This window comes from Bos taurus, chromosome 29 (genome assembly GCF_002263795.3).
Source record: "Bos taurus isolate L1 Dominette 01449 registration number 42190680 breed Hereford chromosome 29, ARS-UCD2.0, whole genome shotgun sequence".
Taxonomy (NCBI): Eukaryota; Metazoa; Chordata; class Mammalia; order Artiodactyla; family Bovidae; genus Bos; species Bos taurus.
This window is the reverse complement of record NC_037356.1, coordinates 44642433-44669783: the sequence shown is the minus strand read 5'-3', so window position 1 is coordinate 44669783 and position 27351 is coordinate 44642433. Positions and strand designations below refer to the sequence as shown.

General features: G+C 46.7%; 1 protein-coding gene across 4 annotated transcripts; it reads right to left on the bottom strand.

The window, feature by feature from the left end:
* Position 1: 1 nt before the first annotated feature.
* On the bottom strand, positions 2–15976 carry RBM14 (RNA binding motif protein 14). Of its 4 annotated transcripts, none has more exons than XM_005227064.5 (3): positions 15545–15976; positions 9767–9877; positions 6758–7638 (listed from the first exon to the last, which is right to left on the bottom strand). In XM_005227064.5, the coding sequence occupies exons 1-3, from the start codon at positions 15879–15881 to the stop codon at positions 7616–7618; spliced, it is 471 nt and encodes a 156-aa protein (XP_005227121.1). In that variant the 5' UTR covers positions 15882–15976; the 3' UTR covers positions 6758–7615.
* Positions 15977–27351: the final 11375 nt, after the last annotated feature.

Here is a 27351-nt window from a genome sequence, read left to right as displayed (position 1 = left end):
AACCTACCACCGGATTGGCCGTTCAACAAAATAAAAGGCAGGCGTTCCTGTAGATGCTCTTCCTGATTGGTTATCACGAACGCCAATTACCTGAGGCCGGGAAGAGGTGGAAACGTCAGTAACCTCGGAGCGTTTACGCGAAAGCCAATGAGCAACACCCTCATGAAGCCGAGGTCATTGATTGGGTAGGAGGTCGGCATGACGGCGGGCCTACCAACGTAAGCTTCGCAGGCGGGGTTCCGCCCGCCATTAGGCGGAGCGAGTTAGGACTCCGGTGTGCGGTCGGTGTTTAGCGTCATGGCGCCAATTTTTGTTAAGTCTCCACTTCTCGCCAATCCACGTGCGTTCCATTTTGCCTTCTACTCCGAACTTCTCCCTCTAAATTCCCAAACGCCACCCCTTCGCAGCTCGGATGCTACGAAGGACGCTTACGCAGACCCAGAAGCCAGGTAAGAAAAACAGCGAAGCGTCCCATCTGAAGAAACCAACCTCCTTCGGCCGAGTCCACAGTGGCGCCCTGGAAGTTCCAGAGCTACCCTCCAATTGAAACTGCTCTCATAGGTGGTGAAAGGACTCTCAAAACGGTTAATGGGCTCAGCTTCAATTAGGCTATAAAGGTCCACGAATTCGACTCGGTTGAGGGTTCCCTCAAGAAACCACCCTCCTGGGATTCAAGATGAGGAAAAGGTTTCTCTGTGGAGGTTGAGAAAACACCCCCACCCTGCCCTGAGAAAAAAACTAGAGCAGCGAAGTTTTTTGTTTTATTTTATTGGGCGCCATCAGTCAGAGATGTTAGGTTTAAACTAGAACCGACCTTAAAGGGAATAAAGAACCTAATAAATCACAACCAGCTAAACAAGCAAAAATACAATCCAAAACAGAGTCCTCCAGGGCGTCCATTTGGCTTTTTAAAAAATCATCCTTTGGTTTCTTCACATTAATCCCATATTATGAATATGACCCTTTTGCAGGCAGTTCTTGAAGAGGGAGTTTAAAGGGGAGAATGGAAGAACTTAAAAACATGATAAAAGCAGTGGTTTGAGGAAAGGGATCCTCAGGAGTGGAGATAATACAAATAGAACACAGCACCAGTTCAAAGGAGCTCACCACCCCCACCCCCCGCCAAAAGGGGTGGGGATCATAGCGAGAAAAGCGAAGTCAAAGTAGAAACATTTTTAAAACCTGACGACTCAGAAATAAATGGTGGTCAAGAATTTATGCTAGGGTTCAGTTCGGTCATGTCCTACTCTTTGCGACCCCCATATGGACTGCAGCACACCAGGCTTACTCTAGGGTAGTAAAAGATAATCTAAAAAATGTGAAAATGTTGTATTTACAAATGGGATCACTAATCGTGGTCCATTTTCATTGTGCATCCTGATGCTGACACTCCAGCTGTGAGTAAAGGGCAAAGGATCAATGATGGAAAAAAAACAACTGCGTGTTAGTCTGCTACAAGTTGGAGGCAGTCACAACTCCATTTGGGCAGGGAAACACATCCGGTCTAGAAATCCTTTAAGCTCCTTTGTTTGATCTTCCAAAATTTTTGCCCTGAGTGGCCTTGGAGATAAACCTTTCAAAATACCAAAGCATATGAGGTCAGCTTACTCTACCGGCAATCTCTCCCAAGTCCAAAGGTGAAAAACTGGGAATATAATTCTCAGGATCACAGTTCAGGCCAGTTTGCAGACCACCAACCACACCCACTCCCTAATCGGATTTACCTTTTGAAAGCCCTCTAGATTGAGTTGTATTTGATTTTGCTCCAACTGAGCAAACCACATTAAATCATTTAATTAAATCCATCACATCATGGGTTTTAAATTAAAGCCTATGGCAACTGGAAAAGCTTCAATGCACACTACCCAATCTGGATTTCCAAAATCTCCAATCTCTTTTAACAGTGCTCCTACCACCCCCACACACACCCCACACCCCACCCCCACTCCCACTAGACTCCTGCACAGTAGCCTATGTCCCAAGCTCATTCAGGCTGAATGAAATGTTCTTTTTCTCCAGGTCCTAAGCTGGTCACCCCATCTAGACATCTCCCCACTCCAACCCTACATACACCTTGGAGTTCTACCCCATGAACTCCACAGTAGTTTTCCAAATACTTACCACCACTTGAAATCCTACTTGTTGATTCATTTTCTCACTTCCTCCTACCCCCTGCCCCCAGCAAATACTCGTTCTACAAGGGCAAGGACATTTTCTTACTGCCTACTAATTTAGTTGCTAAGCCATGTACGACTCTTTTGCAACCCCATGGTAGCCCGCCAGGCTCCTCTATCCATAGGATTTTCCAGGCAAGATTACTGAAGAACGCTGTCATTCCCTTCTCCAGGGGATCTTCCAGACCCAGGGATCGAACCCAGGTCTCCTACTTTGCAGGCAGATTCTTTACCATCTGAGCCTAAATCTCATCAAAGGAAAATGAATTTTAGAAACAATGTGTGCCCTTCTGCACTAGGCATTTTGAGAGAATGGGTATGTGAGTATGCAGATTATTTCTCCTTCCTAATGTATTTATCCTGTGTTAAAACCGTACCTGGTACATGGCAAGCACTCAAGTATTTGTTAACAAATGGACAAATGAACACGAGTTAAATTCTTGATAACCAAGAGGAAAGAAATAACTTTGGATTTTTAGTCAACACCAGCTTGAAAACATGGACACTTAGTACTAACAAGCAGATGCTCAAAAGCCAGGGGGAAACATTCTCTGGGAGTGTTCAGAGGGAGCCACTAGGCCTCCAACACCACTGCCAGCTACACCCTCTAGTTTCAGTTCAGTCGCGTCTGACTCTTTGCGACCCCATGAACTGCAGCACACCAGGCGTCCCAGTTCATCACCAACTCCCAGAGTTTACTCAAACTCACGTCCATTCAGTCGGTGATGCCCTCTAAGCCTCCCATTAATGTCTGGGGAGGTCCTCTTATCTTCATGGTTCCCAGCCTTTTTGGCACCAGGGACCAGTTCCACGGAAGACAGTTTTTCCACAGACCACGGCTTGGGGATGGATTTGGATTCAGGATGATTCAAGTGCGGTACACTCACTGTGCACTTTTTTTTTTCTCACTTTTTTTCTATCATTACATCAGCTCCACTTCAGATCATCAGACATTAGATCCTGGAGGTTGGGAACCTCTGCCCTACCCCATACCTTTCTTCTCCATACCTAGAAGAATCTGATCCCCAGGATACAACAGTGTTGTCTGAAACCAGAGGTGACCAAAACTGGTACGGTCCAGTGGCCTACATCACACAGGTACCACTTACTACAGAAGTTTCCTTCCTTCACTGTTACTCACATGCTGCACTCACACCCATATCCAAAGTCCTTTCCTCAGCTGTGTGCTTTCAGTAGGCCATCCCAACCTCCCCAAAATGTTCTAACTCCTTATTTCTGAGATGGCTAGCAGTGACTATATATGAGGCCCTATACCTGATACATGCTATTTGCTCCTTCCAACAGTATTACAAGCAAAATCCTGGATGGCTCAAAATGGCTGATTCAATTCCTTGATCCACTACTTTTCAGCCTTGTGAAGTTACGTAACCTACAGACTCAATTTCCCAATTAATCAAAGGTTTATAAGTACCTAATACATTTGAGTTGCAATAAAGTTATGTTCAGTAGATGTGAGCTATTATCCCCATTTTATAGATGAAAATACTGAGGTAGAATTCCTGACATGTCCAAGACCACACGGATACATGGCAGAACCAAGATCCAAACTCAAAGTCTTTTTTTTTTTTTTTTAATATTTATTTGGCTGTGTCAAGTTGCATGGGCCCTCTAGTTGGGGCACGCAGGCTTAGTTGTCCCACAGCATGTGGGATTTTACTTTCCCAACTATCAATCAAAGCCACGTCCCCTGCATTTCAAGGCAGACTCTTAACTACTGGACCACCAGTGAAGTCCCAGGAAGTCTGACTTTAGAGCCAGCACCCTCAGTAATTCTCTCTGCCAAGTCAGTTTCAAAGCAAACAAATTCTAGCTCCAGTTTTCTCTAATGGGACTGCACCATCCTCGCTCCTCCTTTACCTACAACCTCCCTAGTGTTATTTTTTTTGTCTCCCAGCACGTACAGGGATCTTAGTTCCCCCACTAGGGATCAAATCCACACTGCTCTACAGCAGAAGTGCAGTGCAAACCACTGGACTGCCAGGGAAGGCCTGGCACTGCTATTAACTGTATGTAACTAGGTCATCGAGGCAGGTCCTGCCTCCCCTGGGCTACCCATTCCCCAAGATCAGCCCAAGGGTGATCACTGCATTTCATCTCAGCTGCCTCAACACTATTTCCAACAATACAGACACACCGTATTTCTAATGATTTACAGACTTGAAATCATTTTAAGAACTTTTTTCCTGGAAAACTAGATTCTACCCTTAATGATCTCTTAAAGGCACCTAAAGAAAGAAAGAAGGTAAGTATTTCCCACCTATCCTATCCATCTTATCGTTATTACCCAAACCTCCTATTAAATACATTACACACTGGTCCATAAATCTAGGAAATTTATTTTCATTATGACATTATAGTCAACTTACTTGGCTTAATAGGACAAAATGACTGGAACCAACCATCTGTGTACAGACTTTGGCAGAGCTTAACTAATGGACAATGACTAGAAAGGCAGCCTACTATAGAGGCTGACCACTCAGTGAGCCCCATTACCGCCAGTACAAGGGTAGCAGCCCCAGACCCACCCCAGACGATCTGAAACAAGGTCCGAACCTCAGAGAACAGACTGATGAGGTGAGAAGACTTTAGTCTTGTTCCAGGAATAAATCATTTAAAACTTCTCCAATGAAGGTCAAGTTAGAGCTGACAGATCAAGCTACAAGGACCTGAAGGATATTGTGAGCCCATATTCCCACCCCCTTTTCCCAAAACACACATTAAATGTCTATCCTCCCATTCACTCAACCCAACCGTCTTCAAGTTATAGGACCCTGGAAATCAGAAACCCACAAAAAGCAAAGTAGGAGAAGCTGGCTATAGGATTAACACAGGTAGCATAATTTAAATAAAAAAGGGGAAGAGAATTTTAAAACAATCTGCAAGGAAGAGGAAAATGACAAGTGATTTGGCTTTAGAGCTCTTCAGAGCTTAAACCAGAAGCCTGGCAGCAGAGGCAGCAAGGGCATCAGTACCTAGAGATGACAAGTTGGGTGATCATCTCGGCCAGGTTGCTCTGAAGAACTAAAGCTGTAATAAAGAAATATCAATACTGGCCCTGAGAGCACATTAGGCTATTTTTCACACGAACTGTGGGACTGGGACAGTGGCTGAACGCTCACTGTAGAGAAAGATGACAGAAAATCACACTGACAAAGAAAGAAGTAATTACAAATACACAGGCCACAATCACAGCACTACAATTAAACAACCCTTGATTTCCCAGGGAAATAACCAGAGCTAAGTCTGTTAGGTTGGCCCTGTGATAACCCCACTCTCACTGCAGAAAACTGACAAGAAACCTATTAGATTCCCCCTCTTCCCAGTCCTTAAAAGAAACGGAAAGCAGCAGCAAAGCAGTGAGCAGAAAGAAAAGTGAGAGCCATGGCCTCAGCACCCCTGAGATCACTCCAGTTTGCATCCGCAAGTAGTTCATACTTAACACAGAGCCTGTGCTTTTGGCCCACTGGGCAGAGGGAAGAGAACACCTGGGGCAAACTACTGTGTCATAAGCAAGTTCGCAAGAAACCAGTGGAGGCAGAAGAGAACCAACCTGAACTCCACTTGACAACACACCTCCCCCAAATCACCGTGCCCAAAGACTCCCAAATCAAATCTCTAAAGCCCCTTTCCCAAAGGAATGTTAGGAGGTTTCCCGTTACCACCCTACCCAACCAGTCTTCCATTCACCCATCAGGAAGGCCAAGCTTCCATCTTGTCATGGCTAGAATCATCTTATTTTGTGCCCAGGTCCTCTGAACCCCTAGTCCCAGAGTAAAAGTATAGGAAGACTCAATTCCTTACCCTGTCCCAGCACCCTTCTTAGTTATGTTTGCACCTTGCCCCCTTCCCATGGTCTACCGTAACACCTTCAAATATAAACCCAGCCAGAAAACATCTGGAAACCCTAACAGATGGAGAGAAGGAATTTGCAGTCGCCGGTGACTATGATGGCAGGGGTTGGCAGGACGCAGGCAGGACACTCCAGGATGATGTTCAACAGGCAAAATACCAGGTCTATGGCCAGAATCCCCCCATATTGGCTTCCAAATGTCCCAACCACAGAGACACCGCCACAGTTAACGTGACCGCCTTAACCCAACTGACCCTTTTCCAGGTCCCAGCCCCAGTACTCACTGGAGCCCACTGCCTGAAGGCCCTACTAGTCTTCTAAGCACCAAAGGAGCCCATTCCCCACTTCTCACCTGAGAAGTCAAACCCCAGAACCACCCTGCTGGAGTCCAGGTTGTTTCTGAACTGGAGACAAGTCAAGGAAACAGCCAAGCATGGGTGAGGAAAATGGGCAATAAATTTACTGCATTTTGGTGTGATTAACCCAAGTCGAAGCAACTTTGTCCAGATTCTCCAGTCCTTAAGATGGCAGACTAGCAGAGAAAGGAGTTAAATCCCTCTGGCAGCAGGGAAATCATTCTAATTCCCAGGTTCAGACCCCTTTCCTCATCTGCCCTGGGTCCTCTGGCCACCTTCCCTTCAGCTGTCATGTATTCCTGGATGTCAAACTGGCTTCTCTGAAACTGAGTGCAATCAAGACAATGACAACCAGGTTTCCAAACTGCAAATCGCCCCAAGTTTTATTTGTAGTCCATACAAAAGGGAAAAAAAATTAAGGTTTTCTAACACCACCTACTTGGGGAGATGGGGAAGTGCACTGTGGCGCACAGCATCAGCTAGAACGTCAGGGGTCAGTAGGGACTGGACATGTACCAACCGACTGTCCCAACAGGAACTCAGTCTCAACACAGTCTATAGAGGGACACAGTCAGGGCCCCCTGGACACCTGGCACAGCTTGGCGCATAGGAAATGGTTAAGCTAACCCTTTCCTGGCCTCCCTCACATCTAAAAAGAAAAAGGCGCCGCCGACCTCAGCTGCAGGTTGCTTCCCCATCCAGACGACCTTAAATATCGCGCACAAAAATAAAAGGGAGCCAGGAAAAAAAATCAAAACATAAAAGAGATTCCCATCCTAGGGAGATGGGGCAGGGGAGAGGGGAACCGCAGATCTAGAGCCAGTAGCAAGATTTGCTGCTGAGGCGAAGGAACAAAGTAGGTTACTGCCGAACACTCAAAAGGATAGTCTCCTGGGGAAGGCCCACATGGTAGAGGGGATGAAAAACCACCAACAGGAGAGGTATGGGCCAGCAGTTATAACCTGGATCTGCACCCGACCCCATCTCTCCTCTCCTTCCCTCCCTGTGGTGCCCCATCGCAGGACGGCCCTACATGCGGCGCTGGTAGCCAGAGTGCATCTGAGCTGCCCGCAGGTAATCATTATAGGAGCCCGAATAGCGTGCGTAATCGGAATGGGCATCGGGCAGGCGACGGTAATCCAGCGAGGACTTTGTCGGCGAGCGGCGGAACGAAAGCTGCGACTCTGATAAACGGCGGTAATCAGAGAGCTCGGCTAAACGCCGGTCGGAACCATACCTAGTCGAGAGAAGAAGACAGTTGGTGAATGAGACAATCGAGGGGAGGGCTCCAGGTGGGCACTGGGGAAATGCCAATGGGGGCAGGGAGGGCGTAATCAGACTGGTCTCCAACAAACAAGATTTTTCAGAAGGCTCATCACCTTATCCAGGCCAAGAAATCAAGCCTGGTCCAACTGTGGGAAACCAAGCCCACCACTGAAGCCCTCCCTTCTGAACTGGCCAAGGTGGACGCTGGCCTACATTCCCAAACCACAAACAAATTATCCCCACCCCTGGGCCCTGCAGAGAAAAGACCTTGGTTGTTTACCAACAGAACGGCGGACGAAAGCAAGGTCCCCAATTTCCCAAAGAGTGGACGCACCACATACACCCTGCCTTCAGCCAGTGAGTGCCAAAGGGACTACTCTTTCAAACCCACCCCCACCAAAGGCCAGGACAACCACGTTAACAGGCTTAAGGATCCTTGAGACAGTGGGAGAGGCTATGGGCCACAATCTTGCAGGCAATAGCTCCAATAGCACTTGGGCTAGTCTAGACAGGTGACACTCCTCCCAGCCTGACTAGCTGGTACCACCCCAGGCTGAGCACGAAGCTCCACCTGAACCCTGGTGACCAGGAAGTTCACAGACATCACCCACTTCGGCCTCTGGACATCCCACAGGAGTAGAGAAGGACAAGGGAGGGGCCGATGGCTCCAGTTTCCCTCCCATGCCAACCTCAGCCCCTTGCCCTGAGCCCCAGCTGGGGGCAGAGGCGGGGGGGCATACAGTACCTTTTCGACATGGCGACAGCCTTTTTGTACGGATCGTCGTAGCTGGCCCGGGGTGGGGAGAGGCGGGTACGCTCATAGGGCGGCGGGGTGCTGTTGGCGTTGGCAACGGCCCCCTGGGACATGGACAGGTAGGCTGCAGACGGCTGACCTGTCCCGTCGTAGGCATTGCCCGGCTGGCCACGGTAGGAGGCAGCAGCCTGGGGATGCTGCTGTGCAGCATAGGAAGCAGCCAATGAGGCTGACGACTGAGTGCGGTAAGGAGCTGCCAGGGTGGCAGAAGGTTGGGCCCCATAGGCAGCTGCAGCGCCATAGGAGCCGGTGGCCGCAGCAGCTGACTGAGCCCCATAGGAGCCTGACAGGCCCATCGATGCTTGGGCCCCATAACTATTCAGCTGGGTCTGAACAACTGGCTGGGCCCCATAGGAGCCAGCCATCGGGGTGGTGGCTTGTGCGGCATAGGCAGCTGGCTGGCTCGCGTAAGCAGCAGCTGTAGCTGGTTGTGCCACATAGGCAGCAGGTTGGGAAGAATAGGAAGCAGCCTGCTGTGCAGCATATGGGGCAGACTGGGCATTATAAGAGGCTGAAGGCTGGGCATTGTAAGAAGCTGCCTGGGCCCCATAAGCTAGTGATGAAGCTGCAGACTGGGCCCCATAGGAGGCTGCCTGGGCCCCATAGGAGCCTAAGGAGTTAGCTGCTCCCTGGGTGTTGTAGGAGGATGCAGCTGCACGAACCCCGTAGGAAGAAGCAGCCTGTGCCCCGTAAGAGGATGGTTGGTTACCATAGGAGGCAAGGGAGGAGCCCTGAGCCCCATAGGAGTTGAGCGAAGAAGCCGCAGCTGGCTGACCCCCATAAGAGGAGAGGGCCGAGGCCGAGGGCTGGGCTCCACCGTATGGGCCAAGCGAGGAAGCTGCGGCCGATTGGGAGCTAGGGCTAGCCAGCTGGCCCCTGTATGGGGCCCCAAGGGAAACAGAGGGCTGAGCGCGGTAAGAGGCTGCCTGGGCTGTCATGGGCTGAGTCCGATAGCCGACACCCAAAGAGGCAGAAGGCTGGGCCCTGTAGGCAGCGCCCAGTGACACTGAGGGCTGGGCCCGGTAGGTGGCTGGCTGGGCCGTCAGAGGAGCCACATACGAGGCTCGGGGAGGTGAACGGCGCAGGGGGCTGCGGTCGCGACCAAAGAAGGGTGGTGTGGGCTGACGGGCTTGCCCATCAAAGCCACCAGTGCTGTTGCCAAAAGCCTGCTGGTAGTCGAAGGTGGCAGAGAAGCCACCAGTTCCAGGGAATGCCGTATCCCCAGCCCCTGGTTTCTTGGTCTTGTCCCCAGACTGGATAGCCAGGCCAGGCCCCTTCTTCTGACCCTTGGTTGAGAGTTCCACGTTGATGCGCTTGCCCTTCACTTCTTTGCCGTTGAGCTGCGCGATGGCGGCTTTGGCATCTGCTTCCTTCTCCATGTGAACAAACGCGTAGTCTGATAAAGCAGCAGACAGAGGGTTAGCAATTAGGGGGGCAGGGCACGCTACCTGATGGGTCCCAAACTGGACACACCAACAGCACCCAGCTGTTGCCAGCTACCTCCAGGCCTCCAAACCCTCCTCTCCAGGAGTAGGTCATAAAATGTAATTCCCATATAACAAAGCTTCTGACTGTCCCAAATAGCTTTGCCTATGGCTTTCTTCCTGTTCTCCCCAATTCCCCTGCCACCTCACCCAATTGCCTGCTCAGAAAAGAAAGAGCAAAGATGAACTGCAAGAGAGGATAAAAATCTTCACTAATCTTCATCTTCTATTAAGTACAAATCCGCAGACAAAAATGCAGACAGCATTCCTGGATCACTCAATTATTCAGTATTCTCTAACCCAAGACCACCAAACACTTCTGTTCACCTTTGAGGCTTAACTCTCAAACACTGGAAATGACCATTTATGTCTCGACATGACCCATGTCTCAGCCCAGGGTCCAATTAAGGCAGAGCTACATAGCAATACACAATCTGTAACAGTCCTCCAATATGATCTCCCCTCAGTACTTCCCAATTCTCAAAGCATTCCATGCACAAGATCCCATCGGAGCCTCACAACAATCCCAGGAGGCAGGCAGAGCAAAGGATCATTATCCCCATTTTACAGGTGGGCCAACCCACTCAAGAGAATTTATATGGCTTGCCCCAAATTCACTTGTGAGAGCCAGAAACAGAATCCCAGCTCTCCATGCCTCTTCACGACACCAGTCTATCCCTAAGAAGTCAATGTATAAGGCAGGATTGTGTATTAAGACTAGACACTTAAGCTGAGAAAGGGAGACGCTGGACCCCATGTAAGCCAATGAAATGTGGGAATGGAAACTGAGCCGCCCAGTCTAAGCCAGGCCCTACTCAGTTCAGGCACAAGCCACTCCCCACTCCTAGGCCACATTACCTTCTCCACTGATACTTGTATCAAGAGACATCCCTTACTCCTTGGGCTTCTGTTCAGAGAAAAGATTTAGTTTCTCAGCTTCATGGAAGAAGCTGCAATTCCTGCAGCTACCAGGCTCTGCTAAGAGGTTATCCCACAGGCCCTCAATTAGGATCTGAATGAGCTGTGGGAGGACAGGCTCTAAGACAGGATGTTGATCTCAAAGTCCTACTCATCAACTACACAGAACAGGAAACCTTCAAGAAAGGAATAGGAAGAAATTCTTGTCCAAATCCAATCTCACAAATCACAATAGTGCAAGCAGAATCTGAAGAACAATGAGATCATGCCTGTGGTAACGCGGGGTCATGTACTTACCACCACTTGGACCTGAGGCTACTTTTAAAGTTCAAGTATCAGAACCCCATCTTTCTTACATCACTTTAGGAAATGAAAAATTACCTACATGAAATTACTAAGGTTCCATTCTTGATTTTAAAAAATCCTTTTAAATGTCCTCTAAACAAGTGTCCTAATATTCAGAAACTTCCACACTGGGACTGGCTCTATAGCTACTTCTATAAAGCAAGTAATTTTCCTGGATGTAACGCAATGCAACCGAAGTGACTCTTACAAAAATGAGAATAAAGATATAATCAACAGGTAGAAGTCAGAAGTGTGGTATGGCAAAAGAATTCTGGAACTAGCTGCTAAAATTTAGCCTCAATTGAAGATTCAGATCACTGACTTGCTTTATTAAGTTCTTACAGAACTTAAAATTTGTTTCTCCCCTCTTCCTGCCCACCTCAGAGTTTCAAGATTCAACAAATGTGTTTAGGCACTCAGTCATGTCCAACTCTTTGCAACCCCATGGACTGTAGCCTGCCAGGATCCTCTCTGTTCATGGAATTCTCCAGGCGAGAATACTGGAGTGGGTTGCCATTTCCTTCTCCAGGGGATGTTCCTGACCCAGGGAATGAACCCAGGTCTCTTGCATTACAGGTGGATTCTTTACCATCTGAGCCACCAGGCAAGCCCAAATCATTCAAATGAGATGATAAAAATGCCTTATAAAGTATAAATATGGAGAGCGAAATGGCAACCTACTCCAGTATTCTTGCCTGGGAAATTCCACAGACAAAAGAGCCTAGGGGCACAACCCACAGGGGTCGCAAAGAGTCAGACACAACTTAGTGATTGAACAACAGCTTAAAGTATAAATAGCTCTATGATAAAAATCATGATCCTTATTCAAGCCTAGGAATAACCATAGGCTTATTTCCTTACAGGATATGATCCTTCATTTCTAATAAAACACAAGAGACACAATGCCATCTGTAAACGCAACTTTGGAACTTGCCAGAGATGATAAAGAAACAAGATGAACTATCACAACTGTCTTCACTCTCTTACGGCCCAAACCTGATTCATCTACCAATTGTGAAAAGCAAAAGTGTTCTTTAGACCTAGCCACAGGGCACTAAAACTGTCCTCTGATCTCTCACCTCCACTCTGGGTAGAGTGAGCTAAAAATCAATGCTGGTAGTCCCAGATTTCTTCAAAAGAAAAGACTGAGTTGAGCCTAGCACCAGGGGAATGCAATGGTAAGTAGAAAGCAAGTTTGTAGGCAGATTAAAGGGAATTACCAAAAAAAAAAAAAAAAAAAAAAGCCTCCAGGAACTACAAGGGAATCATACTATATTCCTGGTTAACCTATCCACAAATTCCTAGGACTATATGAAACTAGGGAAAAAAACACCCAACAAAAATGTTTCAATGGGTTTACAAGAGCAATAGGATATCACATTGTCTATTTCCTACTTAGCTAGGTTTTATTTAGAGACCAACTTGTGAAACTTGAAAACCGAAATTTCATAGGTACAATTCAATTGACCACACAGATGAACTATATAACTAACAGAAAGCCATGAGATACAATTATAACCAATTTATATCAGGAAGTTTCTAAGCCTGATACTGGAGGGAAGTGTGAAAAGGTTGTCCAGTTGACTCAAACACCCCAGGCCTAGCCCTATCAAAGACACCCAGGAACCCAACTCCTCTTAGGATGATTTAAACAACAACAACAACAACAAAGAACTAGCAAACTCCAGGGACTCACTGGCCTGAATTGAATTAGTTCGAGGAAACTGACCTCTGAAGTAATTCATCTCATTTAAAAGGACTACCAGGCAATGATTTACAGAGATCCCCTAATGATCTGGCATCACAATTCCTCCAATACCCAACTTAACAGAATGTGGAAACATGAGTTTTCCTATTCTCAGAGTAAAAACTTCTAAAGTGAAACTACAGAGCTATACATAGAAGGAAAGAATGGCCACCCACAACATAGGAAACAGTTTCCTCTTCTGCCTTTCAGACTTCTGAAATCTGACTGGTTCCTAAAGCTGTCAGCAACACTTGAGACTTCATCCTTTAACACCCAATAGAATTTAACGGTGGAGAGTGGCTACAATCTGCTGTTGCTATGGAGATTTTTACTCTCTCCAAATCAAATCATATCTAAGGTCCCGGAACCAAGCAACTAAATTTTCCCCCTGTGAAATAAAACAGAACTGGCTGCCCGGTGCAATACTAAGCTTCTGTGCTTTTCAAAGACCTGACAATCAACATAAGACACCTCAAATGTCCTTTCCCAGACCAAGAAATAAGTAAGCTATTTATAGAGCCAAAGCCAGTCTCCTCTACTACAGTCCTAACTTAAAAACCTCATTTTCCTTCACTCTAAATAGAAAGGCATGGGGGGGGGGGGGGGGCCCCGCATACGATCCTCAAACCTTTCTCAGAGTCCTTTGTATCAAAATATTATCCTGAGCTCACATATCAGCATAACTATAAATAACAGCTAACCACCACTCCCTGAAGAAGTCAAAGCACTTGGCAAATCAAATGTTCACAAAGGGACAAAATGCACAAAACTTTCACAAGGAAACAAAATTTCTAAAAACCAGACCCAGTTACACAGTTCACCCCACTCCACCCCCACATCCACTGTCACTGTGTCAGTCCCAAGGAATTCAAGCAAATATTCAGCTCTCTCTACCACCCCAAAGGAGGCTCCTTGACCAATGAGTTCCATAGACAGTCCCCTCAGATGCAAGTTTCAGAACTCTCAATCTAGTAGACTGCCTGCTTAAAGAACTACACACAAAAACGTAGTAGGTCAAAACACAGAACTCTCGTATACCCCTATCCAATTCCTGGCCAGGAGCCCAATCTGGGGCCTTTCCCATTCTTTCACTCTAAATAAAAGCAAAAATCCATGCACCATACAGCCTGCCTGGATAGTCATGAACTTGTACAGCCTGAGTTGAGGAAAATAGAACGCAGTATTAATGCAGAAGAAGGAATTACTCCTAATGATGACTACCAGCCTTTACACTTCCCCCAGTAGAAAGGCTAAGGAATGACCCAAAAGATGCGCCTTTCAAGGACAGCAAATGATGCATCTTGGAGGAAATGAATAAAGCACCTGCCCCCAAATTTATTTACTATCCTCACAACTTCTTACACAGGTTATGAGCAGGTACGAATTCAAAACCAGCAGCCAGGAACCAGATACTTACTCCTAGGTTGCATCCTTGAAGATACAGCAAGGCAAAGTTAACTCTCATCTGTTTCCAAGTGGAACACAGACTGGACACACACAAAGACTGTATTCCTGATCTTGCCAACAAAACAGAAAAAGAGCCTAAGGGGTAAGAACCCAGACTATGAAAAGAAGTCACCTGGGTCCAAAAAAGGAAGTCAGGCCTAAACTATGATGATACATTCTTCTCAGGATCTACCCCGATCATGAAGACTACTCAAGCAAAGACGACTACTAAGTCCCCATGTTTCCTCAGCCACAGAGTGTGCCCCCTTGCAAAATCACCGTGTTTAGAAAAGAAGGACATTGCTCCGGGGCACCGGCTTGACAAGTTAGCGGCTCAGAAGAGGCCTTTTCATAAAACAAGCCTTCTTCCACAGGTCAAAGGTCGGGGCTTCCAGTTTACGGATGTAAAATCGGTCTCAAAGCGGGGGGTGGGGGACGGGACAAGTTTGAGGGAGTTGGAAAGCGCAGAGTTGCCAGGCCTAACCCACCTAACAATACTGAAAGGCCAAAGTAGTTCGGAAGCCCTCGCCTCCCGCCCGGTACCCAGGAGTTAACTATGCCCATGAGCAGACCCACGCCACACAGTACTAAAAGATCCCAGCCCGAAAAACTTCCAAGGGCCCCGTTACCTTCCGCTCGGGAGCATTCACCGGGAGGGAACACGAGGATGGCTTTTGGTGGGGGGCGGGGAGATCAGCCCCCACCTTTTCCCTTGCTCTGACAGACGTCTGGAGAGGAAGTGGGGAAGTGGCAAAATCTTCCCCGCTCCATGATCCGGCTTGCGCCCGTCACTTCCCAATTTCCGCTCGGTGCCAGGCCCAGGAGACCAGTAGAAGGCGCGCCCCCGGTATACTCCCAAGTATCTCAGGCGCGTCCCCGGCCCCGTAGCTCGGCTCTCAGTGGCCGCCGCACCCACCCTGAGCCGCTTCCTCCCATTTGGTTAATGGTGCCTGGACCGCACGGGAGGACGGTGGCTCTACCCAACGCGCCCCCAACACCTCCGGCCTCACTCCCGCGGACTTCGCCCCACCCCCGCCCCACCAACCGCGCTGTGACCGGCCCCCGGGAAAGGGGCGTGGCTAACAAGCAGAGTGCCCCGAGCGCGCCCCCGCCTGCACGTTACCTTTTACCACGTCACACTCGATGACGCGTCCGCGGCGCTCGAAGAGGCTGCGCAATTCCTGGCTCGTGCACGCTGCCGATACATTGCCCACGAATATCTTCCAAGTGTTAAGAGGCCGTGGGCGCGACATCTCCACCACGAGCGCGCGCCCCGGCCGCAGCTCGTGGCCATGCAGGGCCTCGATGGCGCGCACCGCGCCCGCGTTCTCGCGCATGTGCACGAAGGCGAACTGTTTCATGACGGCGCAGCTCATGACCGTGCCGTAGGGCGCGAAGAGAGCTGCCAGTTCCTCAGGCGTTGTATCGGCCCCATCAACGTTTCCCACAAATATCTTCATTTTGCCGCCGCAGCCGCCTTCCCGGAGAGCCGGGACCTCTCCTCCAGCGACAGGCGAAACGTCCGAACCGCCGGCAGTCCTCCCTAGGAATGGCTGGCGACCGAGAACCCCGCCGCGCAGGCGCCCTGACCTAGCCAATCGGAGCCCGGATCCCGCGCGTCATGCAGCCAATCAGAGAGGCTGAGAGAAAATGCTCTCAGACGCAGCCAATCCCAGAGGGTCTGGAGCCCGCTCGTTAGCGGAGGGGGTGGGAGAGGGACGACGGCGCGCGACCAACCGCCACTGCCGGGGGGAGGGGAAGAAAAGGGGTTACGCGCGCAGGGAGCGCCGGGGCAGCTGAGAGGCCTAGGGAGCTAGGCGGCCTCTGGCCAGGGTGGGGCGGGATCGGCAGGCCCAGAGGAAAAACTTAGTTCAGTCATAAGTCAGAGCCTCTCCCGTTCTGGACGCCTAGGCCAAACCCGCGCCTAGCTAGGGGTAGCAGCGAGAGTGTCCACGGGAAGTCCTGGCCTGGCGGGAGAAACCAGGACAAACGCCTTCCTTCAGCAGAAGACTCCCGGGACTGGCTCCCAGGACTGCCGCTTGTGCTGGGCCGTCTGAGGGGGCCCTGAGCGGCATCTACCCCATAGAAACCCTCGTGCTATTAATTTCTTTGGAAACACATTCCTTGAGGTTGCTGAGGTCCAGGCAGACGCTGGAGACACTGAAAAGCCAATCAGACCCCACCTCTGCCTTTATGGACATTAAAAACAAGGAATAAGATATATCAATCTTGATATATGTTTGAAATTTTCCACAACAAAAAGTTTAATAAAATCGGAAATTGAGTCAAAAGAACAGTCCTTGAGGGGATGAAAGTTGAGCCTTTAAAAAAGAGGAAAAGATTTTGCATGGCAGAAGATGTCAAAAATGTAAGAACATGTGACAAGTTCAGGAAAATGTTTGCTTGCAAGTTCATTCTACAAATTTTATTCAGCGCCCACCCTGTTGGGACAAGACCAAAAATAAAGCAGTGAACAAAAAGTGACAAAAATCCCGAGCTTGGAGCTTATATTACTGTGGAGAGAGGCAGATAATAAGTAAAACATCATAGCCTGTAGTGATCAAGACTTGAAATAACTGAGGGAGCCATGCTATGGGGGAACCATTCCAGCCTGTAAGAACATGTCAGAAAGTCCTGGGGCAGGAGTGTGTCTGTCCAAAGAATCACAAGAGCTAGTATGGCTGGAGGGTGGAACACAGTGAATAATAGATCAGGACAGGGAGGAGGTATAGCACCTGGTGGGCCATTTAAATAATTTTGGCTTTCGGTCTTAGTGAGGCTGAAAGTCTATAGAGAGAAGAGGGGTTCGCCTGATAGGACTTAGCTTTCATAGTTTTATGAGTATCATTCTGGCGGCTCTTGAAATGGGCAAAAACAGAAGATAGTCATTTGCTCAGAACAGTTATCACTGCAGCAAAAATCCAGGAGAAAGGGACCTGCCTGGCAGTCCAGTGATGAGGACTCTGCGCGTCCACTGCAGGGGGTAGGGGTTTAATCTTTGGTCTGCTGCAGGGCGCTGTCAAAAAAAAATCCAGGCGAGAAGTGAGAGTGGATTAGGGTGGCTGTAGTAAAATTCAGCAGAAGTGCTTAGATTTGGATATACTTTGACTGTAGAGCCAACACAGTATGTGATAGGATGTGAATTGTGAGAAAGAAGTCAAAGATGACACCAGGAAAAGGGAAGCATAAAGTTGCCATTTATTGATATGGGGAACATTGTAGATGGCCAGAAATTTATTTTTGGACATAAAAATTTGGGGGCTTGTTTTGTTTACTTGTTTCTTTGTTTTTGGCGGTTCATTGCCACTTTCAGGATCTTAGCTCCACAACCAGGGATAGATGGAACCCAGGCCCGCAGTAGTGGGCACAGAGTCCTAACCACTGGACTGCCAAAGAGTTCCCTGGACATGATAAGTTTGAGATGCCTGCAAGTCATCAAATGGAGGTACCAATGGACAATTAGATATGTCTGGAGTTCAGGGAGAAGTCTGGACTGAAGATATTGATACAAATTTGTGAATCTATAGAGGTAATATCTATGGGGCTTCCCTGATAGCTCAGTTGGTAAAGAATCTGCCTGCCACGCAAGACACCTGGATTCAGTCCCTTGGTTGGGAAGATCCACTGGAGAAGGGAAAGATTACCCACTCCAATATTCTGGCCTGGAGAATTCCGTGAACTGTATAGTCCATGGGGTCGCAAAGAGTCAGACACGACTGAGCAAATATCTGTACTGTACAAGAACTCCTACAAATTGATAGGGGGAAAAAGAGGAGATAAATAGGCCAAGGATGCTAACTGGTAATTCTATAGGAAAAGAAGTGCAAATAATAAAAAGAAACTTCATTGCTAATCAGGGAAATGCAATTTTGTGAGAAAATTAGAACATTTTCATGCCTCATATTTGCAAAAAAAAAAGATTTATATCTGTTGGTCTTATGGGTGTGAGGAAATTACACTTACAGATTGTATGTATGAGTTACATATGTAGTGTGATCTCTATATCCTTCCTGGTAAGTATTCTGGCAATATCAAAACTTTAAATGTAGTGAGCCTTTAACATGGTAATCCTGCTTTGGAAATCTAGCTTACAGAAAACTCATCAATAAGGATATTGATATAAATTTATTTATTGTAGCATTATTTGTAGTAGCAAGTAGTGGAAGCAACCTGAATGTCCATAAATAAGGGAATATTGGATGGAATATCATGTTGCTATTAAAGGTATGTCAGAGGGTACTTCCCTGCCGGTCCAGTGGTTAAGAAGTCTCCATGCAATGCAAGGGATTGCATGTACCCTTTGATGGGAACTACGATCACATGCCTCAGAGCAACTAACCCTGTGAGTTGCAGCTACTGAACCTGCTCACCACAATTAGAGTCCATATGTTTCGTGAAAGATCCCACATGATGCAACAAAGTCCTGCCTGCCACAGCTAACACCTGATGCAGGCAAATAAATTATTTAAATAAATAAAATAGGTCAAGGGACTTCCCTGTCAGTCCAGTGGTTAAGACTCTAAAAACTAAAAATAGGTCAGAATTGATGAGGAAGGATGATGTGGAAGGAGGACCATAATTTAAGAGGGAAAAAATGTGATTATATAACATTACCTATTTCTAAGATATAGATTAAAAAAAAAAACTTCATATGATACACATGTTTTTCAGCAGAGGAAAAATAATATGGATTACCTCAAGGGAATGAGATGGGGTTTAATGTTTTTTTTTACTTTTCCATATCATTAGACTTTCAGCAATGAGCATCTAATTCTTTTATAATTTAAAAAAGTACATTATAAGGAGGAAAAGAGGGGCATCACTTTGATACCACTCTGATATCTCCACAAATCCAAACTGCTGGCAGTACTCTCAGAGCAGGGTATCAGCAGGCCTCTAGACACCCAGGGCACATAGCCATTTAAAAGGTATCATGTGCATGAGACAGGGTGCTCAGGGTTGGTGCCCTTACTGGGATGACCCTGAGGGATGGGATTGGAAGGGAGGTGGGAGGGAGGTTCAGGATGGGGAACACATGTACACCCATGGCTGATTCATGTGAATGTATGGCAAAAACAACCACAATGTTGTAAAGTGATTAGCCTCCAATTAAATAAATTAAAAAAAATAAAGGTATCGTGGTGGCACTTCCCTGGTGGTCCAGTGATTAAGACTTCACCTTCCGATGCAGGGAGTGCAGGTTCAATCCCTGCTTAGGGAGCTAAGAACCGGCATGCTCAAGTCAAAACTATTAAGACCCAAGGCTACAGCTAAAGAAAGCCTTCACATGGCTCGGCAAGGAAGACCCAGTGCAGCCAAAATTTAAAAATAAATGAAATTTTAAAAGTAGAAAAACTCTTGAAACTTGACTTTCAGATCAGTCGCTCAGTTGTGTCCGACTCTTTGCGACCCCATGAATCGCAGCACGCCAGGCCTCCCTGTCCATAACCAACTCCCAGAGTTCACTCAGACTCACGTCCATCGAGTCAGTGATGCCATCCAGCCATCGCATCCTCTGTCGTCCCCTTCTCCTCTTGCCCCCAATCCCTCCCAGCATCAGAGTCTTTTCCAATGAGTCAACTCTTCGCATGAGGTGGCCAAAGTACTGGAGTTTCAGCTTTAGCATCATTCCTTCCAAAGAAATCCCAAGGCTGATCTCCTTCAGAATGGACTGGTTGGATCTCCTTGCAGTCCAAGGGACTCTCAAGAGTCTTCTCCAACACCACAGTTCAAAAGCATCAATTCTTAGGCGCTCAGCCTTCTTCACAGTCCAACTCTCACATCCATACATGACCACTGGAAAAACCATAGCCTTGACTAGACGGACCTTTGTTGGCAAAGTAATGTCTCTGCTTTTGAATATGCCATCTAGGTTGGTCATAACTTTCCTTCCAAGGAGTAAGCCTCTTTTCATTTCATGGCTGCAATCACCATCTGCAGTGATTTTGGAGCCCCGAAAAATAAAGTCTGACACTGTTTCCACTGTTTCCCCATCTATTTCCCATGAAGTGATGGGACCGGATGCCATGATCTTCGTTTTCTGAATGTTGAGCTTTAAGCCAACTTTTTCACTCTCCACTTTCACCTTCATCAACAGGCTTTTTAGTTCCTCTTCACTTTCTGCCATAAGGGTGGTGTCATCTGCATATCTGAGGTTATTGATATTTCTCCCGGCAATCTTGATTCCAGCTTGTGTTTCTTCCAGTCCAGCATTTCTCATGATGTACTCTGCATATAAGTTAAATAAGCAGGGTGACAATATACAGCCTTGACGTACTCCCTTTCCTATTTGGAACCAGTCTGTTGTTCCATGTCCAGTTCTAACTGTTGCTTCCTGACCTGCATACAGGTTTCTCAAGAGGCAGGTCAGATGGTCTGGTATTCCCATCTCTTTCAGAATTTTCCACAGTTTATTGTGATCCACACAGTCAAAGGCTTTGGCATAGTCAATAAAGCAGAAATAGATGTTTTTCTGGAACTCTCTTGCTTTTTCCATGATGCAGCGGATGTTGGCAATTTGATCTCTGGTTCCTCTGCCTTTTCTAAAACCAGCTTGAACATCTGGAAGTTCACGGTTCACATATTGCTGAAGCCTGGCTTGGAGAATTTTGAGCATTACTTTACTAGCGTGTGAGATGAGGGCAATTGTGCGATAGTCTGAGCATTCTTTGGCATTGCCTTTCTTTGGTATTGGAATGAAAACTGACCTTTTCCAGTCCTGTGGCCACTGCTGAGTTTTCCAAATTTGCTGGCATATTGAGTGCAGCACTTTCACAGCATCATCTTTCAGGATTTGAAATAGCTCAACTGGAATTCCATCACCTCCACTAGCTTTGTTCGTAGTGATGCTTTCTAAGGCCCACTTGACTTCACATTCCAGGATGTCTGGCTTTAGGTCAGTGATCACACCATCGTGATTATCTGGGTCGTGAAGATCTTTTTTGTACAGTTCTTCTGTTATTCTTGCCATCTCTTCTTAATATCTTCTGCTTCTGTTAGGTCCATACCATTTCTGTCCTTTACAGAGCCCATCTTTGCATGAAATGTTCCTTTGGTATCTCTGATTTTCTTGAAGAGATCTCTAGTCTTTCCCATTCTGTTGTTTTCCTCTATTTCTTTGCATTGATCACTGAAGAAGGCTTTCTTATCTCTTCTTGCTATTCTTTGGAACTCTGCATTCAGATGTTTGTATCTTTCCTTTTCTCCTTTGCTTTTCGCTTCTCTTCTTTTCACAGCTATTTGTAAGGCCACCTCAGACAGCCATTTTGCTTTTTTGCATTTCTTTTCCATGGGGATGGTCTTGATCCCTGTCTCATGTACAATGTCACAAACCTCATTCCATAGTTCATCAGGCAGTCCATCTATCAGATCTAGGCCCTTAAATCTATTTCTCACTTCCACTCTATAATCATAAGGGATTTGATTTAGGTCATACCTGAATGGTCTAGTGGTTTTCCCTACTTTCTTCAATTTAAGTCTGAATTTGGCAATAAGGAGTTCATGGTCTGAGCCACAGCCACCTCCTGGTCTTGTTTTTGCTGACTGTATAGAGCTTCTCCATCTTTGGCTGCAAAGAATATAATCAATCTGATTTCGGTGTTGACCATCTGGTGATGTCCATGCATAGAGTCTTCTCTTGTGTTGTTGGAAGAGGGTGTTTGTTATGACCAGTGGGTTGCAATTTTTAGCTAAAATGTATAATTTTTGTTAAGTCTGTAAACAGTTATAGAGTAATTTCACTGTATAAGACTTATCAGGAAGTTTGTTGTGAAGTTTACATTTAGGTCAGGGGTCTGTGGTAGTTAAGAATATTAAACAAATATACAAATGCAACTTTTTTAAAGTTTGAGGGAATTTAAGTTGCAAATGGGTATGATTTTAGGAGTCCAATGTAGTCTGCCAGCATTTATCAAAGAAAAGGTGAAGATAATAACTCTTATTTTACTAGATTTATAAACAGATCAATAAACCTTGTAGAGTTAAAGCCTTAAGGAAACTAGGCTTTAAGTGTGTTACTTTAATGTGATTGAATAGTAACTGTATTAGTTTCCCGTGGATGCTGTAACAAAACCTGGGTCGGTTAAAACAATAGAATGTGATGTGGCAAGGGCTTCCTGGTGGCTCAGCGCTGAAGAATCCACCTGACAATGCGGGAGACACCGGTTTGACCCTAGTCTGGGAAGATCCTACACAGCAAGGAGCAACGAAGCCCATGAACCACAGCTACTGAGTCTGTGCTCTAGAAGCTGGGGACTGTGACCACTGAGCCCATGCACCCTACAGCACTCAGCAACATGCAGGAGAAGCCCCCGCTCGCTGCGATAGAGAAAAGCCCATGTGGCAACGAAGACCCAGTACAGCCAGTAAATAAATTATATGTCAAAAAAAGCTATTCTTTCACAGTTCTGCAGGCTGAAAGTCCAAAATTAGTAGCACTGGGCTGAAATCAAGTGTCAGCAGGGCCTTGTTCCTTTAAGACTAAGAGAGAAACCATTGCTCGCTTCTTCCAGCTGTTGTAGCTTCCGGTGGTTGCTGGCATCCTTAGGAATCCCTCTAGTCTCCAGGGTCAACATCATTAAATTTCTCTCAGGACTTCCCTAGTGGTCTAATGGTTAAGGCTCCATGCTTCCATTGCAGGGGGTGAGAGTTCAATCTCTGCTCAGGGAGCTAAGATCCTACATGCTCTGCAGTGGGGGGAAAAAAAAAAACAACTTGCTAGGCCTTCTTGTAAGAATACAGGTGCTTACATTTAGGGCCTATCCAGATCATCCAGGATAACCTCATCTCAAAATCTGTAATTCAGCCATATCTGCCAAGATCCTTTTCTCCAATAAGGTAATATAGCATCCAGAGATTAAGACCTGATAATCTGGAGGGCCATTATGAGCCAATCGCAGTAACTTGACAAAAAAGCATAATCACAGTCTCTTCATGTCCACTAAAACCACTAAAATGCATAATAGACACAGTGACAGGATTCTATCCTGCTGATATTGTTAGTTGTATTATTAAGCAATTAGACCCAGGAACCCAGAGCACTTTCCTCTTTGCCTCAAAGCTGAGCCCTCTCTCTGTATTGGTGCTTCCCTCATCTGAATTTTTAGTTATTATCTGCTCTTTCTCTCTGGCTAAGACACCTCAAGTCCTTTTCGGAAATAGGTGCCTTGTATGTATTTAAATTAGAGGGGAAGGGACTTCCCTGATGGTTCAGTGGCTGAGACGCCATGCTCACAAAGCAAGGGGCTGGGGTTCGATCCCTGGTCAGGGAACTAGATCCCATGTGTCACAACTAAAGATCCCAAGTTCCCCAACTAAATAAATCCAGTGCAGCAACCACATAAATAAATAAAAAGCTAACAGCAGTAGCAATTCCCGGTAACTAGAAAAATTCTTTACAGTAAATAAAAACTAGAAGTGAAGATTTGGGGGGCTAGAGGATGGTTCTGACCTCTACTGCAACACATCATTCCAATTTTTTTTTTAGGGGGGTGGGTGTGCCCCGGGGCATGCAAGATCTTAGTTCCTGAACCAGGGATTGAACCTGGGCCATGACAGAGAAAGTGCCGAGTCCTAATCACTGTACCACCAGGGAATATCCCGAGCTAACCAGTTTTTATAACTTGCAACTAGTAGTTCTCAAACTTTAGTGTGCTTCAAAATCACATACAAGGCATTAAAAATTTTTTTATTGAAGTTCAGTTGCTTTATAATGTTGTATTATTAATAGTTTGTGCTGTGCAGCAAAGTGAATCCATTATACATGCGGATGCATACATGCTCAATTGTTCAGTCCTGTTTGACTCTTTTCGACCCTGTGGACTGTAGCCCTCCAGGCTCCTCTGTTCATGGGATTCTCCAGGCAAGAATACTGGAGTGGGTTGCCATTCCCTTCTCTAGGGGATCTTCCCAACCCAGGGATTGAACCTGCTTCTTCTGCATTGGCAGGCAGACCTAACCACCGGACCTCCAAGGAATTCCCTGCAAACTTATAACAAGTGACTCTTGCTTTTCATACTTTATAATGAGAACCAATATAGCCTTAACGCCAGAGTACCTGGGTCTGAATCTAGATCTGGCCATGTCACTAGCTGTGTGATCTTGGGCAAGTTGCATAATCACTCTGTGTTTCTCTTTTTTCATCTGTAACTTGGGACAATAACAGAACCTACTAGGAATTCCCTGGCGGTCCACTGGTTAGGACTCCACCCTTTCATTGCTAAGATCCCATAAGCCGTAAGGTGTGGCTAAGAAAAATAAAGAAGATTTATTATTATTATTATTTTATTTATTTATTATTATTAAGAAAATATAGCAGAATCTACCTTGTGGTTTTGTCATGAGGATTCAATGAATTACCGCATGTAAAGTGTTCAGGATAGAACCTGGCACTTAATCATCATTATATAGGTATTAGCTAATATGACTAAGTTTTCTTTTCTTTTTTGTGAGGTAAGAAGTGGATTTATTTAGAGAGAAACACACTTCCCACACAGAGTACAGGCCATCTCAGAAGGTAAGAGGTCAAACTTTAACCCCACTTGGACTTGAACCCCACAGTCTTTTTAAAATTAGAATCACTCACCTGGGGTAAATTTTCCTTTTTAAGTAAGTTTAAAAGTGAGTTAAAGAACAGTATTTGGTTAATGATAGAACAGATGGTTTGTGGACACAGCAGAAGTTGGGAGATAACACAAAAATGCCTGAATTTGGCAAAGATTTTCCAACTGGACCAGGAAGTTGGAAGCCTCCCTGGTGGCTCAGACAGTAAAGAACCTGCCTGCAATGCAGGAGAGCATTGGTTTGGGAATCAATCCCTGGTTTGGGAAGATCCCCTGGAGAAGGAAATGGCAACACACTCCAGTATTCTTGCCTGGAGAATCCCATGGACAGAGGAGCCTGGACGGCCAGTCCATGGGGTTGCAGAGAGTCAGACATGACTGATTAACACTTTCACTTTCCAGCTGTGCTCCCTAGAGCTCCAGGGCTTTGGGGGAGCTTAGTCACAACTAAGCAGCTTTGGTTGTAGTTCCACTTCTGCTTTACAGATGCGGTTTCAAGGTATTTAAACAGTATTCTGTGATTTAAAAACAAAGTTCGAAGTTTGAAAACCACACAGCTGAGAATTTCAAGGAGAGAAAAGCTAATGGGAATACTGATCCCTTAGGAGTAGAAAGAGAGTGGCAGGGGATGGTGAGCAGCTTAGCCATAAATGGGTGAAACTAGCTAGAATTCCAGATGAAGGTGAGAGGAGGCCAGGGGTTGGCTGTGGGCAGAGTCCAGGAGGACATTCTGCAATGATTCTGAGGTGGAGAAACACAGCCTGGGCCTAGGCTTAAAAGGACTTGGTTCCCCAGGAACCAAGGAAAGCTGGAAAGCAACCAATGTAGATTCTGTGAGAAAGAACAGGGCTAGAGGCAGAGCCAGCAGCCTTGATGGGGAAACAGGCAGGGCCTGGGGAATGGGAGCAGAGCCAGGCACATCTAAGCCAAGGCCAACAGACTGTGAAACCACCCACCCAGCTCCAAGCAGTCCGTGTAAGGGGCAAAGTTTGCACCCTGCCAGCCTAGCTACCTGGGCACGAAAGCAGCTTTGTCATGGATAAGCAAGAGAGACACAGTCCAGTGGGGGCAGGTGGGCAGAACAGATGAGTGGGGAGCCCCAGAGTTCCTGGCCTCATACACCGGTCCTTGGATGTTGGCCATCTGTGTGAGACAGGAGCTTGGCTCAGTCTGCCTCTAGGCACCCCATGGAGCCTCAGATTCGCCACCACTGCTCCCTTAACCTACCGTGTGCTAGGCCCTGTGCCAAGCACTTTATTTATTCCATTAATTAAGAGTCTTTTACTCGTGAATAAAGAAATCAACTCAAGCCAGATTTTAAAAAAATAGGTGGTGATGCATTGGAAGGGATACAGAACTGTCTCTTGACTTCCAGGTAGCTGGCCTCAGGGAAGGACCAGACTGGGGACTCTGGAGCATCTGGCATTCTCCTGCGATTCTTAGGTTCTTCCTGTGAATCTGCCTTATTCCTCCTCCCCAGCAGATCAATCAGCTTTTTCTGATATTCAGTCCCTAAGGCAGGGAGAAGGAATGAAGCGGCTGGGCCAAAGCGGAAACAATGCTCAATTGTGAATGTGTCTGGTGGTGACAGTAAAGTCTGATGCTGTAAAGAACAATATTGCATAGGGACCTGGAATGTTAGGTCCATGAATCAAGGTAAATTGGATGTGGTCAAGCAGATGGCCAGCATGAACATCAACATCTTAGGGAATCAGTGAACTAAGCTCCAGTACTTTAGCCACTTGATACAAAGAGCCGACTCATTGGAAAAGACCCTGATGCTGAGGGATTGACAGCAAAAGGAAAAGAGGGCTGCAGAGGATGAGATAGCTGTTGTCTCATCGACATCATAGCATAGATATGCATAGATAGCATCATCGACTCAATGGACATAAATCTGAGCAAACTCCAGGAGATAGTGAAGGGCAGGGGAGACCTGGCATGCTGCAGTCCATGGGGTCACAAAGAGTCAGACATGACTTGGGACTGAACAGTGACAAAGGCAGGGAGAAAAGGCCCACCCACAGCTCCCATACGCTCAGGGGGAAACTAAAGCTGGATCTGCTTTGATTTCTTCAGGAAAGCAAGGCCCTGAATGGGTCAGGTGTCCATCTTGGTTCCAACTGGCCATAGTGAAGGGAGAGGGGTCAGGCCACAAACAGAAATACGTCTGCTATGGTCTTTCGCTGTTACCCTGAGGAAAAGGAAGTGGCCCTCAGGAACTGTGTGGATTTTCTCTTCTTTTCTTTTTGGCCGTTCCATGCGCATGCAAACTTCCCTGACCAGGAATCAAAACCATGCCCCCTGCAGTGGAAGCATGGAGTCTTAACCACTGGACCACTGGGTAGTCCCAGAACTGTGTGGATTTGAA

Bases quoted from the DNA above. Each gene is read 5' to 3' on its own strand.
- RBM14 (XM_005227063.5), bottom strand. From the start codon at position 9,860: ATGGAGAAGGAAGCAGATGCCAAAGCCGCCATCGCGCAGCTCAACGGC. The intron at 7,639-8,412 runs GTACTGTATGCC...TCTCTCGACTAG, and splicing joins GCTGTCGCCATGTCGAAAAG to GTATGGTTCCGACCGGCGTT.